The 17097-nt window shown below is 42.0% G+C and overlaps 1 protein-coding gene across 1 annotated transcript; it reads right to left on the bottom strand.

Moving 5' to 3' along the window:
- Positions 1-8694: 8694 nt before the first annotated feature.
- On the bottom strand, positions 8695-11213 carry si:dkey-174i8.1 (arylsulfatase I). The gene is made up of 3 exons (XM_028602960.1): positions 10996-11213; positions 9873-10205; positions 8695-9778 (listed from the first exon to the last, which is right to left on the bottom strand). Exons 1-3 carry the CDS (start codon positions 11211-11213, stop codon positions 8695-8697), a joined length of 1635 nt encoding a protein of 544 aa, XP_028458761.1.
- Positions 11214-17097: the final 5884 nt, after the last annotated feature.

A 17097-nucleotide genomic window follows, 5' to 3' on the forward strand; every position in this document is an offset into this window, starting at 1 on the left:
TCCTTTAACAACACGTGTATCTGCCTTCATAGTGCGGCCAAAGCTTCCCCGTGAATACCTCTCTATCTTCATCATTATCACAGTATTTCCACAATGTCTTACCTTTTCACAATCATAACTGTCATCACGATTTAGTCATGACCATTTCTTAATGCCCACTTTGATTTATAAAAATCCAATTTTACCACGGAATTTAAAATTAATAAAAGAGAGACAAAAATCAGTGTTCAAAGAGCCTTGATACCTTATTATCTCTAGCTAGACCAGCCAGCAGAGATCTGTTCATGGAGTCGAGGCTTCGATCTGACTCGTATGCAGTTTTAGGGATTTTAACTGTAAACTGGAGCATCATTGTAAAAGACAGGGAATTATATACGTTATGTAACGGCCTGCTGCACTGTAAAGCTTTATCTGAGCTTTCATGAATATCTCATGCAGGGTATTAATATATCATCTTGGCACCATGTTCAAATATATGTGTGTTTGTGGTGGGTGATCACAGCTGCACACATTCCAGTGAGGTAATGTGACAAGCTTACTGTATGTCAGCAAAACATGTTTTGTCTCTCATATTTCTTTTTTGATTTGATGATCTGCGTAGGATTTGAGACACATTTGTTTTTATAGTCCTATAAGATAAAAAAAGAAGTACTTTCTGATAATTTTGGTCATATCACATCATCTCCCTCTACAGATGTCTTCTGATTACTTAAAAGCTGCTCTCGTCAATGTTCTTATTTGACAATGGGTCAAATGAGAAAAAGGTGTCACCAGGGACAAACTCTACTGTTCCATTCAGCTCTACAGAGTGTCTTTTAGCTTACTCTCTGGTTTCACAGCCCCCTCACTGTTGCGGTTTCAGGCGCACTGCTCTCATCAACATTGTTTCCGTTTTAAAAACTGTACACTACGTGGCCAACACCAAACTGCCAACTAAGTTAGAAACTAGCTAGTGAACATAGTGGAGCATTTAGCAGCTGAAGAGACAGATATTTCCCTCAGGTGCTGGTGGTGACCAAAAACAGAGTTAAAAAAAGAGTAAAAATCGGGCTTGAATTCAACAGGTCACCAGAAACATGACTGTGGGACAAGTAAATAAGCAACTGTTTTTTTTTTTAAAGTTCCTCATACCAACTTAATTTAAGTTGATAATATTTCTATGGTCTGTACTGCTTATTTCCTACAGCCCCAAGTTGCCAAACAAGTCTGCAGGTTTAAGGACTTCTCATCCATGTTAGTTTAAAATATATGATCAAACGGACCACGTCTTGTATTTGACTGATTCAATTCTAGTATCTTTTTAGTAGGAAATTAATTGTAAATCAAATGATTTCCCAAAAAACAGGCCATTTCTGCCTGCTTGTCTGTTCGAGTTTGAAACCTTGCCACCCTTTCTCAAAAAAGTTCCCTTAAAACCATCCCTCTCTGCCTGTGGGTCTGCATTTTGGTCCTGTTTCCTGTTGCCAGTATTACTTAAAGATGACATGTACAATAGTACCAAGAGGTAAAACAGACAAACACTTAGAGACTTTTCTAGCTATTTGCTAAATAAAACAGAACAATGCCTTTGACATTTTCAATATGTGTAAATGCAAACTCTCAATCTCTTCTTTTCTCTCTGCCTCGCTTCTGAACTGTGAGTGTACATCTACAACAGTGTTTAGAGAGCATTGCTGGCGACTAATGAGTGCTTGCAGTGAGCACAGGAGCAGTGCGACCAGTTTCTGCCATAATTACAGAGAGCCACTCTGATATGAAAGCTTAATTAGCGAGGGTGCAGAGGTACTGTCGTATTAATTGCTGAATTGCTGTGTTTCTTGGTGATGTGCCTGTCAGACGAGTCTTGGACAGGCTGTGCAGTGGCAGGTTGAAAGGTGGGTGGTAACAATGGAATAGATCAGCCATTCTCAACCTTTCAGGCTTGAACAAAATGAAGAAGTGTGTACTTGCAAGTTGCATATCCCTATGAGTTCTGAGCAATTTCCCCAAAAAGTGGTTTCACCTCTAACTGGATATTGTTATTTAAGTACGCTAACTGTTAGAAGCCTAACAATGGAAACAGTATTACAGAAAAAAAGCAAAGATTAGAAAAAGTGAATATCATTTTCTGTGTCTGAGGAAATTTTTCTTTTGCCTTACTGTTAATAATCTTTCAACCACTCAGACTCATCTTATAACCCCATGAAACCCCTGGTGAGGTAGACCTTGGGAGGAAGAAGCCGGTTAGGGAGTGATACATGAGTTGTAAAGTGAGGAGGTCAGAATACAAAAAGAGAACGGGAAAAAAATGTAACCAACATACACATGCTCAACAGACTTCATTTTGATGAGGTAATTGGCTCTCATTATTTATAATTCACTGTACTATTTTTCTGTTTGACATGTGTGTACACGCATGCACGTGTGTGAGTGTGTGTGTGCCTGCGTGTGTATCTGAGGGAGTGACCATTATCATTCCTCAACACAACAGCCAGAGGTCATAACCTCATATCTGCTGCTAAAATAGAGAATAGAGTCTTCTTATCGAGTCTCTGTCTCACTGAATTAGTGTAAAGAAAGGGCTGCATTTACTTAAGTGTGCCTTATCTAGAACACAGTGTCCATCTCAAGGAACTAAAAAGTTATATTTATTTCATGAGCCTATTGTGTTTAACTTCACGACTTCACCAAAGAATCTTAAGATCTGAAGTTAGCCTTACCTTCAACTGATTACCCAACAGTGGATATGACAGCTCCCTCCCACGTACTGGATAGCATTGTGTGTCCATGTGTGTGTGTGTGTGTGTGTGTGTGTGACACCTCCTCTGTGATTTATATCTTCTGACGGTGCCTTATTTCTGCGGGCCATCACAGTATACTTGGAATCAGATGTGTGGGCATCTAACGATTGTCTTCACCAGTTTCTCACATGTATGGGACTCTGAGGCTCTCTGAGCAACAGTCCTACTGTTAACCCAAAGCAGTCTCATCAAATCTCATCACTGGGGTCTAGTTCTGATGGTGTGAGGTTTTCTCTGTGTATGTTTATTGCATGCACACATATACAGGAGGTGAACAAAGTGCCTAGCTTCAATGCTCCTTGCAGTGATGTCATGGAAGTAATTAACTCTGTGTAAATGGACATTCTTTGAGAATAGAAAGCCACCAGTTGTTTGATTTTCAGTACAGTACATCTCAAAAAGGTGGAGGTCACAGAAATTGTTTGAGTTTCTCCTGGCATTTGTGAAACAGCTCTTGAATTGCTAGAGCAATACTGTGTCTTTAGAGAGGGATTAATAAGACTAACAGTCTACAGCCATGCTAGCGGCTCTATGAGGCACCAGTCGACTCCATCAGAACTGCTTGACAGATATTCGAATAGCAAACACCTTTCCGATGTCAGATTTGGGGAGTACTGTGTGCAATTTCTATAATTTTCCAAAACCGACAATCCAACATTCACACCCACGTGACACAGGGGTTTGACAGCTCTGTGTGGGTTAGAACGTTGCTAGGGTTTGAACTTCTTTTTCATTTGTTACACAACTATTTCTGTCAATTTTCATGTGGACAACCAAGTGCAACACTATGACAGCCTTCCAGGGTAGACTTTCTGAAAATGTGTGCAATTTTCCGCATACTTAAACAACATCCCAACCCGCTTTTAACAGATCAGATGTAAAAAACGTTTCATTTCTGACGTGATCGGACAACACGTCATAGGAACTTGCTAACATGCTGATGTTAAGCAGGTATGTTTACTTAATTTAGAGTGATAGCATGCTAATACATAACATTTACATGTGCAAGTTAGCACTAAACACAATGTACAGCTGAGGCTTATGGGAATGCCATTAGTTTAGCATTTTGTCATAAACCAAAGTATTGGACAAATTGAAATAATATTGTCCTGATGATGGAGCTACATGAAAAGTCAGGGATCACCAAAGTCAGTAGGATTCATCCTGTGGGGACCATGAATGTCTGTACAAAGTGTCATCAATCCATCAATCCAGTCCATCGACTAGTAGTTGAGATAATTCATTCTGGACCAAAGTAGACCGACCAATCTCCAGACATTCCCATTCATAAAGTTGTACTGTATGTGCATGACAAAAGAAACAACTACTATTACTATACAAGTTTGCAATGAAACTTTGCACACCCTTTCTAATTGTGAGCCAGTAAATTTAAAGTAGTTTCTAATGTGATTTCTATTTTGTCCACTTCCGACCGCACATGCTGTACCTATTAATAATACTTAAGCTGTTATCTAGACTCACAGATACAAACTCTTTGCTAAACAGTGACACACAAATCCACAAAGTGTATTCCCAACCACCAGCATCTCTCTTTTCGGATTGCAAAGTTGATAGATTGTTACGCATTGTACATTTTAAAATGACAGATTGAGTTTCTCATTGTACCATTGTTGTCCAAAACTGTTAAAAACACATTGATGATCCACACAGTTGCACTGGGTAACATTTTTCTTCATTACGATGAACATCGTGGTTTGTTTTGAGTCGATCCCACATACACTGTCCTTGTGCTGTAAATACTCATTAGCTCACCGCTTTAATGTCCTTAATGGGATTTGTCCTTTAATGGGATTTGTTGACAATAATAAAAGCCTTATCCTAACAGAAAGATTTTCCAACTTTCCCTTTATTCCAATGCCTAGCCAACGACCTTAACTAATTCTACTGTTGCTTTGAAAGACAAAAGGACAGTCCTGAAACCATCACCCACAACATCTCCCTACAGCTCCAGCCACTGTGTGCATCACCTCCACCTCCCCCACCTCAGCAATGCCCACCTTAAAGAGTCACCACCTCCACCTCCAACCCCCCACCCACCTCAGTCACGACTCTCTCCATCCACGAGAGGGACGTCAACAGACTCTTCAGGAGACAGAGCCCCCCGCAAAGCTGGTGGACCGGATGCTGTCTCCCCATCCAGCTTGAAGCACTGCGCTGATCAGCTGTCTCCAGTGTTCACAGACACTTTCAACACCTCACTGAAGACATGTCACGTGCCAGCCTGCTTCAAGTCCTCTACTATCATCCCTGTTCCCAAGAAGCCAAGGACCACAGGACTTAACAAATTCAGATCCGTCGCCCTGACCTCTGTGGTTATGAATTCCTTTGAGCGCCTTGTGCTTTCACACCTCAAAGACATCACTGACCCCCTCCTGGACCCCCCTGCAGTTTGCCTACAGAGCCAATAGGTCTGTAGACGATGCAGTCAACCTGGCCCTCCACTACATCCTCCAGCACCTAGACTCTGCAGGAACCTACGCCAGGATCCTGTTTGTGGACTTCAGCTTTGCCTTCAACACCATCATTCCGGCTCTGCTTCAGGAGAAGCTCTCCCAGCTTGGTGTGCCTGACTCCACCTGCAGGTGGATCACTGACTTCCTGTCTGACAGGAAGCAGCATGTGAAGCTGGGGGAACACGTCTCCGACTCACAGACCATCAGCACCGGATCCCCTCAGGGCTGTGTTCTTTCCCTTCTGCTCTTCTCCCTGTACACCAACAGTTCATCAGACTCATCTCCAATGGTGACGAGTCCATCTACAGGTGGGAGGCTGACCACCTGGTGACCTGGTGCAATCATAACAACCTAGAGCTCAACGCTCTAAGTGCTCTCAGTGGAGATGGTTGTAGACTTCAAAGAACTCAGCCTCACCTGCCCCAATCACCCTCTGTGGCTCCAAAATTGACACTGTGGAGTCTTTCCGCTTCCTGGGAACTACCATCTCCCAAGACCTCAAGAGTGAGCTGAACTTCAGCTCCCTCATCAAGAAAGCACAACAGAGGATGTACTTCCTGCGGCAGCTGAAGAAATTCAGCCTGCCATAGACAATGATGGTGCACTTCTACACAGCCATCATCGAGTCCATCCTCACATCCTCCATCACCATCTGGTACGCTGCTGGCACTGCCAAGGACAAGGGCAGACTGCAGCATGTCATTCGGTCTGCAGTCTGCTGCCGCTCCAGGACCTAAACGCCACCAGGACTCTGAAGCGTGCTGGAAAGATTGTGGCTGACCCCTCCCGCCCCGGACACAAACTCTTTGAGTCACTCCCCTCTGGCAGGAGGCTGAGTTCCATAAGGACCAAAACCTCACGCCACATGAACAGTTTTTTCCCCTCCGCCACTAGCCTTATCAACAAGGCCCGGAAACCACCCTGACTCTCCCCACACTCCACCTCTAGCTCCTCATGCCACTGTACCTACTCTGCTGTACCGTTCCTTTTTACATTTTATTCTCTGTCTTTATTAATAGAAACTGTGTGTATATATGTATAGTTATATTGTTTATATTCTTATTATCCTTCTTACATCTAGAGAATGTGACATGCACCAACAACACCAAGAGAAATTCCTTGTATGTGTAAAAAATGTACTTGGCAATAAAGCCCTTTCTGATTTTGATTATGTATGCAGTGAGGCTATTTCACTAAACAAGATATTTTAATCAGATCTACAAGCACTTCAGACATGACAGCCCCCTGCAGCCCCCTCCTCCGCTCTTTTTATTTAACTGCACGCCACAGAGCTCTGAGCAAAAACATTGCTAATGCTTCTAACTTGATCTTGCAAATGAGCACAAACAAGTGGGTAGGACGAGGAAAGAGCTGAGGAATAAAAGGAGGGAGGGTGACAGGGAGGTAGGAGGAGGCAAAATGGGGAAGAAATAGTGAAGAAGAGTTGAATATTCATTATCAGGCCACTGAGGAGAAATCTACAGCTCTGTTGCTACTGTGTGTGGGATTGCTGCTTGCTGACACACACAGATGCACATCAACATCCACACAGATCAGATTAAGACACATAGCTAAAGGCTGGGGTCAAGGAATGTGCTGCTGCACTCAGTACCTATTAATGTTGAAGCTGTTTACATGTTACATGTTGTATTAGACCAAGCAACATCACCTATGATTCATTCCTATTAGGATACAGATCAGTAGCACAGCAGCAGCTTCACCAGCAGGGCATGCAGACACATCATACCTAATCAGACGGCCTAAACTATGGCTTCCTCAGCCTAGTATCCTTACAGTAGGAATTACATCCATATTAGATGATTCTGCACCTCACGAGGTAGGTCCATTGCCAATGTTCAGTGCCAACACAGGAAGTAGTGTGCCTTTTATGTTGTGAGTTGGGGGGTGGATGGGCATTAAGCACATCTGACTTCTCTGAGTTTGCATCCTGTCACAGACCTGCAATTCATGTTTAAAAAAACAAACATTATCATAAAGGTTTCCCTAACCTTAAAAGTGTACCCCGCTGATTTATCATTGCACTCCTATAAAATTTTTTCCTAACCTTAAAGGTCCCAAGGCATGAAAATTTCCCTTTCTGAGGTTTGTTAACATTAATATGCATTACCCCAGCCTGCCTATGGTCCCCCAGTGGCTAGAAATGGCGATAGGTTTAAACCGAGCGTGTACCAATTTGACACTCTTTCTCTATTTTCTCTATAACCAGTACATTACGTGTTATGTGCCACAACACAGCAACAGCTTTGGTCCATGAGTTTCTGCAAACATTGTGTGAAGTCATGAGATGCTAAGATTTATCTTTTTGCATTGATTTTTTTATTTAGATAATTTGAATTATATTTCCAGCATTCCATAACACAATACATGAGTTATTTAACATTTAAAAGTCCAGAAAAGCCTGAAAGCATTAGCTACTGAGCTTTCGTTGGTTAGTCATTACGGTTGGCACTGGATATTGTGTGGTGGTCAAAGGACTTTCGAAGGCAGACGAGTGTGCTATAGTATGAAAAGAAGTGAATCTGTATAACCCCTTAACAAAAGAACGAGGTGACATTTGACAAAAACCACCCCCGGGGTGTCTTTGTGTCATCCTTGAAGGGTTCTCTCGGATGATTAGGAGATGAGACATCGAGACGTCACCCTTATATCCTCTTTCCATTTCTTCAGGCCTCACTTCCACATGCATGCGCTCTATCTGCAGTCAAACTATTCACAAATACAGGCATACATGCACAATGACACACAGATTGCTCCTTACGCAGTCCAACGAAGGCCCAAAGTCACCCTGCTGCAGTTTGGCTGCAGGGCAGTGTGAGTCAGCTTGCTTAGCCAGCCGCACAGCCCTTTCTGCTTTTCTATCAGGCTGCCTGTTTATCTGCCGACCTTCAGTATTTGATTGTAGCTTTATCTTGTCTATCTGACCTGCCTGCTTGTCTGTATTTTTGTTGGTCTCCATCTCCTTTTCCCTTTAACTTCCCCCTGGTAAAGGTGTCAGTATGCTTCAAATTAAGTCCTTGCCAGGTGATTGAACAGCCCCCCTACGCCACCCACCTGCATATGCAAATTTTAGCAACTTTCCAAAATTGACAATACGAGCACGCCAACTTACACAGTGACTGACCAGGAGTCTGGAGGTGAAAAAGTATGCAGGATTCTTTTTTCATTCTTCACACAACTACTTCTGCCACTTTTCACGTGCACACCATGAATGCCTTTGAGGAGAGACTATATACGCCTGTCCGCATTTGTATGATTCATTGCATCTCACAGCAGGCTTTTTGCCCCGACTTTGAGCGTGGCCAATGGGAACAGGTATTAACAGTTTTGCCTTCAGATGTGCTTAGACAACACATGTACAACCTAATTAATTTGAAGCATATTGAAGCCTTTAGTGTAATCAATTTTGTTAGATGAGACATTTAGAAAAACAGGGTGTTCCTCTGCAGGCGTGACTCCACCTTCTTAAACAAGGCTTTTAATTTGCATACTTTGCAGTGCTTAATCTTCATCCTTTCTTTCCTTCCATCCTCCCCTCCATTATCCCCCTCCTGTCCCTCCAGGCCCAGCCAGGGGCTCCACACCCCTCCGTGGAGCTCAGGGTCAGCCATAGGATCATCTGGTGGATTCCTGGGCATCACAGCTGTCTGGTTGTACTCTGCCAGCCTTGTCAGCAGATGTTTCACTACCTCTGGACGAGCTTCTGCCAGGTCTGACCTTTCGTAGGGGTCAGAGGTGACATTAAACAGCCAAACTGACTTCCCTAGCTCACTCCGCCGCTTCTCAAGTTTCTGCCACCGTTCTGGACCACCGGGAAGAGCCTGTGGGGGTATCCAGTCCCCGTCACCCACATTTCCTGTCAGTAGCTTCCAGTCCCCAGCCCTTATCGCTGCCCTTACGGCTGTGTCCCAGATCCCAAAGCCGTTGAGTACCAACGCCTTGTCATATGGCTCCTCAGGCTTCCTGGAGACTGGGTCAATGTTGAAAAGGATTTCAGTGCGAGGACAGGGTAGGCCCTCGCTGATGGTCCCCCACACATCGTGACCATCAAGGCCACGGTGGGACTGTGGGGCCCCAGCCAGCCCCAATAATGTGGGATACCAGTCAGAAACATGGATCAGTGCTCTGCTGACTACACCCTTCTTCTTCAGGAGGGGACTATGCACAAAGGCCACAGCCCGGATGCCCCCTTCCCAGTAGGTCCCTTTGCCACCTCTCAGCGGCCAGTTGCTCCCCCCAGAGAGCGGCTGCCCACCGTTATCAGATGAGTAGATCAGTATGGAGTTTTGATAGAGCCCACTAGTCCTCAGTTCCTGGACAACTTGTCCAACCCCATCATCCAGGCAGCTCAGCATGGCTGCGTAGTGGCGCCTGAGACGATTCCCCTGGGAATCATAGCGGTGCAAAAAATGGTCTGGTACTTGCAAGGGTGTATGGGCGGCCTGAAGGGACAGATAGAGGAAGAGTGGTTTATGGGGGTCGTGGCTCCTCAGGATCTGCTTCACTCTGGTTGAACAGAAGGAAAATAGGAGGGATTTTAAGTGCTTTTTGTCTCTGTATGTGTGAATCTGTTTAATTTAATTTATACCTGGATGCTCACCTCTCTATGTACAGCAGAGTGGAGTAGTTGCCGGCCATCTCCCAGGCAGGCCTGTCTCCATCATGCAGGTCAAATCCACAAGCTTCAGCCCCGTCACAGCTCCTATAGGAGAAGTGGTCCCCACTGCCAGTCAGTGTGCCCAGGAAACTCTGAAAGCCACGTCCTGTGGGTAGGCAGCTTGGCCTGCAGAAGCCCAGGTGCCATTTTCCCACCATGTGTGTGGCGTAACCAGCTTCAACCAGACGCTCTGGTAGTGTATGGATGGCCGGGGGCAGGCAGAGCGGTTGACGTGATCGGATGATCGAATGCTGGAGTCCAGTGTGTATTTGGTAGCTGGCAAGATAGGTATAAGATGTAACACAATAATGGGACATTTCACTGATGCAATAAGAAATATTGCACCCATGGATACTCTCACACTGTTACTTATTAAGGAGAGATGTTCAGTGATTTTATAGAATTGTTTTGTGATGAGGAGCTTTTTATTAACTTTTTTGTGGTACCTACTTTTAACCTGCAACATTTCTACCAGAAAACTATTTAATCTGCACTGAAAATATGTGGCCAGTTATCCACGGGGATAATAAAAATTCAGTATCAAACAACAGAACAGACTTAGATATACATATATTTACAGTGTGTTTTATTCAGGATCATACAGATTAGATGAATTGTAGCATTTCAGTTTTAAAATTTCTATGATGTGAGACAGCTGTCTGTGACATACCTCTCCAGCAATATACACACTGAAAAGTCAATAAAACACAGATCATTTTTGTAGCCAATATCATGATCAAACACATTGTATTTTTATTCCAGTATAATGGGAGTTATCTCTTTGTTTCTTTTATATCCATATAAAACTCAGAATATGGATATATTTTGTTCTAGTGATTAGATGAGATAAATAATTTAGTACTTGATCTTGGCAGTACTTGTGGTACTTTTATTTTATGGCCTTTTTTTGTACTGAAAGCTGCCCCGTCACTGAATTCACCATTAGAGATGTTAGCAAAAGACAAAAAGCCAATAAAGCCTATGCATAATTATATTATATGAGAACAGATGCAGTAACTGAATTTTCTAATTCTAGCAATTATGTAATGATAAAGAAATTACTCACCGCCCTGTCATGAGTTGACTGCGAGAGGGTGAGCAGATAGGCTGGACGTAATAATTCTCAAGTTTGACCCCCTCTGCCGCCAGCTGGTCCAACACAGGAGTGTGGATGTCTGAGCCATGGTAGCCAATGTCTCCGTAACCCTGGTCATCCACCATGATAAAGATAAAGTGTGTGGGCCTGAACCTTTTCACCTTCTCTGTGCCAAAACTGTCATCCATAGACTCATGTTCACCCAGGCAGGAAAGGCCTCTTAGCAAAGTCACCCCAATCACCAAGAAAAACACAGAAAAGATACCTCCCCTCATTTCCAGCTATCTACTAAAGTCAGATTTTGTCTGTATTTTCTTTTCTGCTTAGTCTGCAGTCAATTAATCTCAAGCCGGATCACTTCTCCAGAGAAATGGGCAGATCTGTGTGCCCAAGGAGCTCGTCCGAAAGTCTTATCTGCCCATTAAGTATGAGTTGTCGTCTTTTTCTGGGGGATATTCTTGATTTTGTGAGATGGGGTTGAGCTGAGGCCAGCTGCTGTGGTGGGTGGAGAAAAACTGTGTGTGTGTGTGTGTGTGTGTGTGTGTGTGTGTGTGTGTGTGTGTGTGTGTGTGCGAGCGAGAGAGGCTTCTCTCTTTGCAGTACCTTGCTACATTCCTATGTATTTTCAGGCGCCTCATACGATAGCTGGGAAGACCTAGGCAACTGAAATACAAACACACACACAGACACACACACACATTCAGAAAGCAAAACAGCAAACACATCTCTCAATTTCCCTGTCAGTATAACAGAAAAGCTTTGTGTCTTTTATGTGTACAACTCCAATGTGACCCCTTTTGCTTGCGTTCAAAGTGGGAAATGACAGAAAACGTTTGGCAATCACTGCTCTGGGTAATCCACTGAACTCACTGTAACTGTTTTCACTACTTCTTTGATAAAAAGTAATTTTCCACTCTAGTCATTGTAGCCTAATAGTAACTTAGAAGAAACTGACTATTAAAAGCTGATCCATAATAAGGCAATATGTATTATTACTGCTACTACCATCATTTCTACTGTCATTACTGCTATTCCTTTCTGACTGCCACTGCTATTAAAGTGTTATTACAACTGCTACAGCTAAAATATCAACTAGAATTTCCCGTACTGTATATTCCAAACTATATTGTAAATTCCCAATGAAAATCAAATAACCCCTTTCATCTGTTTTTTGTTGCATGATACTGCTCAACTAATAAAGTCACCTGATGACAATTACTGCCCGTGCCGGGCAATAAAACCAATCCGACTACGGAAGAACATCCGGTGTTGTGATGAGAATGTGTATTGACCGAAGCGCTCTTAGCCTTCACTTTACTGACATCTCCTTCCCATAATGCTGAGAGGAAATCAATGCCTCAGATGTGAGTCCATTTACTAAGTTGTAGAAGCATACTCACGTTGCCTCACCCTGTGGGAAAATTCACAGGCTTTTTGCTCACAGTGAGAGTGAAGTGTATGCTGGAGAGATTGAAATCTATATGCTGGGAGAGGGAAAGATGACGATGAGGTAAGAATGAGGCTGACAAAGTGGGATGGGGTGATACATTACAGTGGATTAGATGAAAGAATTGGGGGGAAATGGGAACATATGAAAAGGAATACATAGCATAAAAAAGATAAATTAAGCAGTAAGTGAAAACGACAAAAGGGATACTGAAAAGGAGAAAAAAAGGGGGATAACAGTGAGACGGAAAGCAATAATGTGCACAAGTGAAAAAGAAAGCCTCACTATCTGAGGTGAGACAGTACAGCATAAACAAAGTGGCATAAACGGAACAGTCACCTTGTCTTGCTGTGTATGTACGTCTGGGTCTCTGGGAGTAGCCATCAGTTTGCCTCAGGGAAATGCAGGGTGACATGAACTCTGTTTTACCGCTGTGAGGGGGCGGGCTGTAAAAATGGAAAGTGACAAATGTCTTCTTGAGGAGAAGAGAGAAAGGGATTGTGTTCTTTCCTCAACTGTCTGTATATATCACAAAAGTGAAAACTCATGTTATAGATTATTTTGTATATACTGTGTTGTCTGCAGAGGTGCACTTTAAAAAGGCACCCAATAATAACATTTTAATTTTAAAGGAAAATAAAGTCAAATATAAAATAGCATTTTAAAACGTTATGTAAAAAGGCATTTTTACAACACTTGCAACATTTTCAGGGCATTCTGTACAGTTTTATCAACAAAAGCCCTTTCTACAGTGCAACAAATTGGTCAATTTCTGTGTAGGGTAAATAATGCAACTGTAGCCCAGTGTATTTGTACAGTGTGTGAATATATGTGTTGGTGTATTGGTGTTTTGGAAAAAGCAGTGATGCAGACTAGAAGAGAGTAGCAGTGGGTGGGATTTATTCATGATAACGAATAAGTGACTCACTTGATCTGGATCTCTGTTGCTGGAGCTAAAGGAAGGGAATGTGTGTCAAACTACATCTGAAAATGACTTTCATATATTAAACATAAAAAATAAAGAGTCTATTTATACATTATTTTGTTTTGGTATTTAAAATAGTCCACAATACGCACACATGTATTCATGGTGTCAGTACTGGCTACTGCTGTACTATATACTGTACTCTGCTAAATGAGCTACAATCTGTACAAACATGTCCAGCAAATAAGAAATGAGTAGAGCCACGTTCGTTGTGATGTTACTGGGAACCTGAAAGTCTGTATGTTGAATTTAAACAGTAATTTTGGGACTGCAGAAAACTGTGACAAAATGGTCAGTGTACCTTTTGGTCGTTCGATTTTCATTTCATAAACAGGTATTAAAAAACAAAAAAAAAAACAAATGTTTTTACAAAATTTGAAAATTTTTTGCTTTGATTTTTTAAAATAACAAAAAATAAAATTTGAAAAAAATATTTAAATATGTACCAGTTTGATTTTCATTATATTTTCTGATATGATTTTAACAGAAAAAAAAAATAAAATCACTAGAAAACAGAAATGAAAAAAGGTCTGTTTTTTTATATTCTGAGACCGGATGTTGTCATTTGCACCGCTTTACATAAATATACATAAATATGGCTATGAAATACATCCTGAAATGAATAAATGAGGCAATACATATAAAGATATACATTAGTCAATATACACTCACCTAAAGGATTATTAGGAACACTATACTAATACTGTGTTTGACCCTGTCCTATCAATATGGGCCAACATTTCTAAAGAATGCTTCCAGCACCTCGTTGAATCAATGACACAAAGAATTAAGACAGTTCTGAAGGCGAAAGGGATCCCCCACACCATTACACCCCCACCACCACCAGCCTGCCCAGTGGTAACAAGGCATGACAGATCCATGTTCTCATTCTGTTTATGCCAAATTCTGACTCTACCATCTGAATGTCGCAAACTGTAGCCTCATTTTTCTATTTTTAGTAGAGATGAGTGGTACCCGGTGGGGTCTTCTGCTGGTGTAGCCCATCCGCCTCAATGTTGTGAGTGTTGTGGCATCACACATGCTTTGCTGCATACCTCGGTTGTAATGTTATTTGAGTCAAAGTTGATCTTCTATCAGCTTGAATCAACCCATTCTCCTCTGACCTCTAGCATCAACAAGGCATTTCCGCCGCTCAGGCCTGCAGCATACTGGATGGGGTTACAACCTATGGTCTCAACGGGCTGATGGCTAGCTGCTAGCTAGCTGCTACTTGAAGAAAACGGCAGCAACTAATATTAGACTCAGCACCGGAAACTTTTATAAGACTAGATCAGCTGAAAGAGTTTCACTGGCGCTGTTGCCTTGGAAATGACAACATCTGGTCTCTGAATATCAAAAAACAGGCCTTTTTTTGTTTCTATTTTCGAGTGATTTTATTTTTTATTATATGAAATAGAAATGAATATCAAAGCATATTTTTTAAATATCTCTCATCCCCTTTTGACCAGGAATTTTAATTTCAAATTTTGTATTTTAAAATGAAAATCAAACCATTTGTTTTTTGTTTTTTTAATACCTGTGAAATGAAAATCGAATGACCAAAAGATACTCTGACCCAAATGCACCTGGATGCAAAATACAGTAGGTGAAGAAAATAACCATCAGATGTTTTCCCAAAGGCAGACATAAGCAATAACATAGTGACCAACTCACAGAGAAATGTGTTGCTCTAAAGTTGTTTGGTTAAAGGTGCTGTAGGTAGGATTGTAAAGATCCAGGATTTAGCCAAAGAATTAGAACAACTTCTCAGTCCCTCCCCCCCTTAGACCAGCTAAAGGTCTCCTAAGACCCTCCCCCCATGAGGGAGAATGAATGCGAATGCATGAGCAGTGATTGACACGCAGTTAGACACCCCCCCTCCGGCCCTGATTGGTGCATCTGAACAGGGAGCGGTGGATTTTTGCAAATCACACTACAGGCTGGAGGTGGTGCCAGAGGAGCCAGATTTGTTTATTTTAATTACCTGCTTCATGTAGTTCTACTCGAACATAGGGTCAGTTTCCTCAAATATGACAGAAAGTTAGTTTTATAAGTCTTACCTACTGCACCTTTAATACTGTCTCGCAGCTCTAGTTTGACACCTTGATGAACTTAAAGGAATGTAACTAGTCCAGAGAGCATCAACGTTAGCTTTTAATGGCTGTCGCTGCTCTTTCAATAGTTTAAATTATGCTTACAATTATACAAATAACTGCTACATAGTAACGTTTTAGCTAGCAGCTATACATACAGCAATAAATATGAAACATTTTGTGAAATGCAACAAATTAAGAAACAGGTATTCATTCAAAGCACATTTACAGCTTAATGTTTATACCTTATTTAGGATAATTTGACAATTTCCATTACTGTGCCCTGGAACTATATAAAGTACTGGTGACAGACATACAAGCACACACAGACAGTGTAATCTAAGGCTAGGTGGTCCAAGTTTACAGCTTACGGTCTCTCTGAACAGGCAGACGTGGGCTCTAAGACATCACACAAACATTGTCACTCCTGGCCCTGGAGGTGACTCTGACAGAGGCTGGCTCTGCTGCTCCTGAAATACTCGAGGATCATCTTTCAGTCAGCAGAAACTCAATCCACTCCCTCTTCTCCTCGCCTTACTTAGCGATGGATTGACAAGATGAAGCTGAGGGGGTGGGGGACAACTTAGTCTCATCACATCAAACAAACCACCCACCCACACGGAGGATGCTGGTGGCCTTATGTCAAGTTAATAAACTTTAGGGAAACTTTTCCTCCTGCTCTTTACAGTACCTCTTTGGCCAGGCTGTTCCATCCCATCAGACATTTTCCCTGAGGAGAGTGAGTGCTGGCTTTGACTCATACAAAATGTATTAAGTTGTACACATTAACTTAATGTGTACACTGTACAGTATGTGTGTGTACTGTTGTGGTACAGTCAGCGGGGAGTGCCACCATGAGGATTTAAGGAATAATGCATGCAGATTGATAGCAAATACGATAGAGGGGGAATAATGAAGGACCCTGCTTCTCAGAAATATGTTGTAAATTCAGAAGGTTGCAATGGAAATTTGCAGCACTTGAGAATGATGGCTAAGAGTTTAAGTTTGCAATTAGGTGCCTTTATTCATTCAAATTATTCACAGATTAAAGTAGGTTAAATTTTAAAGGAGAATCTGCCAAATTAGATAAAATAAACTTTTCTTTTTTAACAGACTAAAAGTATGGTCTTTTCAGTATTATAAACCCAGCTGGTAAAGGACAAAAGCAGCACACAAAAGGAAAAAGAGTGGGAGTTTTTACGCTAAATATTGTAAGCCCCCTGAAGTTTAATGAGGCAACATTTCAACCAGTAAGGTCTCAGTCAGGCAATGTGAAGAAAGGGCAGGCTATAAAACTCAATACCACATGATGCATTGTGTGATCTAAACTGTGATTTATGTCTGTATATGCATGTACAGCTTTCTTTTCTTTCTTTCTTTTCTTTCTCTTCCTGATGATGTTGATGGTCAAAATGTTGCCTCGTAAAAATGTTGTTGCTTGAGGACAGCATCTCTTTTCCTTTTCAGTATTTTTAGTCATGCTAACAGGATGGCGTTATGCTTATTGCAGAGCGCGGTGGCTTCTGTTGGCAGGTACACATTATTGT

Source organism: Perca flavescens, chromosome 17 (genome assembly GCF_004354835.1).
Source record: "Perca flavescens isolate YP-PL-M2 chromosome 17, PFLA_1.0, whole genome shotgun sequence".
Lineage (NCBI taxonomy): Eukaryota > Metazoa > Chordata > Actinopteri > Perciformes > Percidae > Perca > Perca flavescens.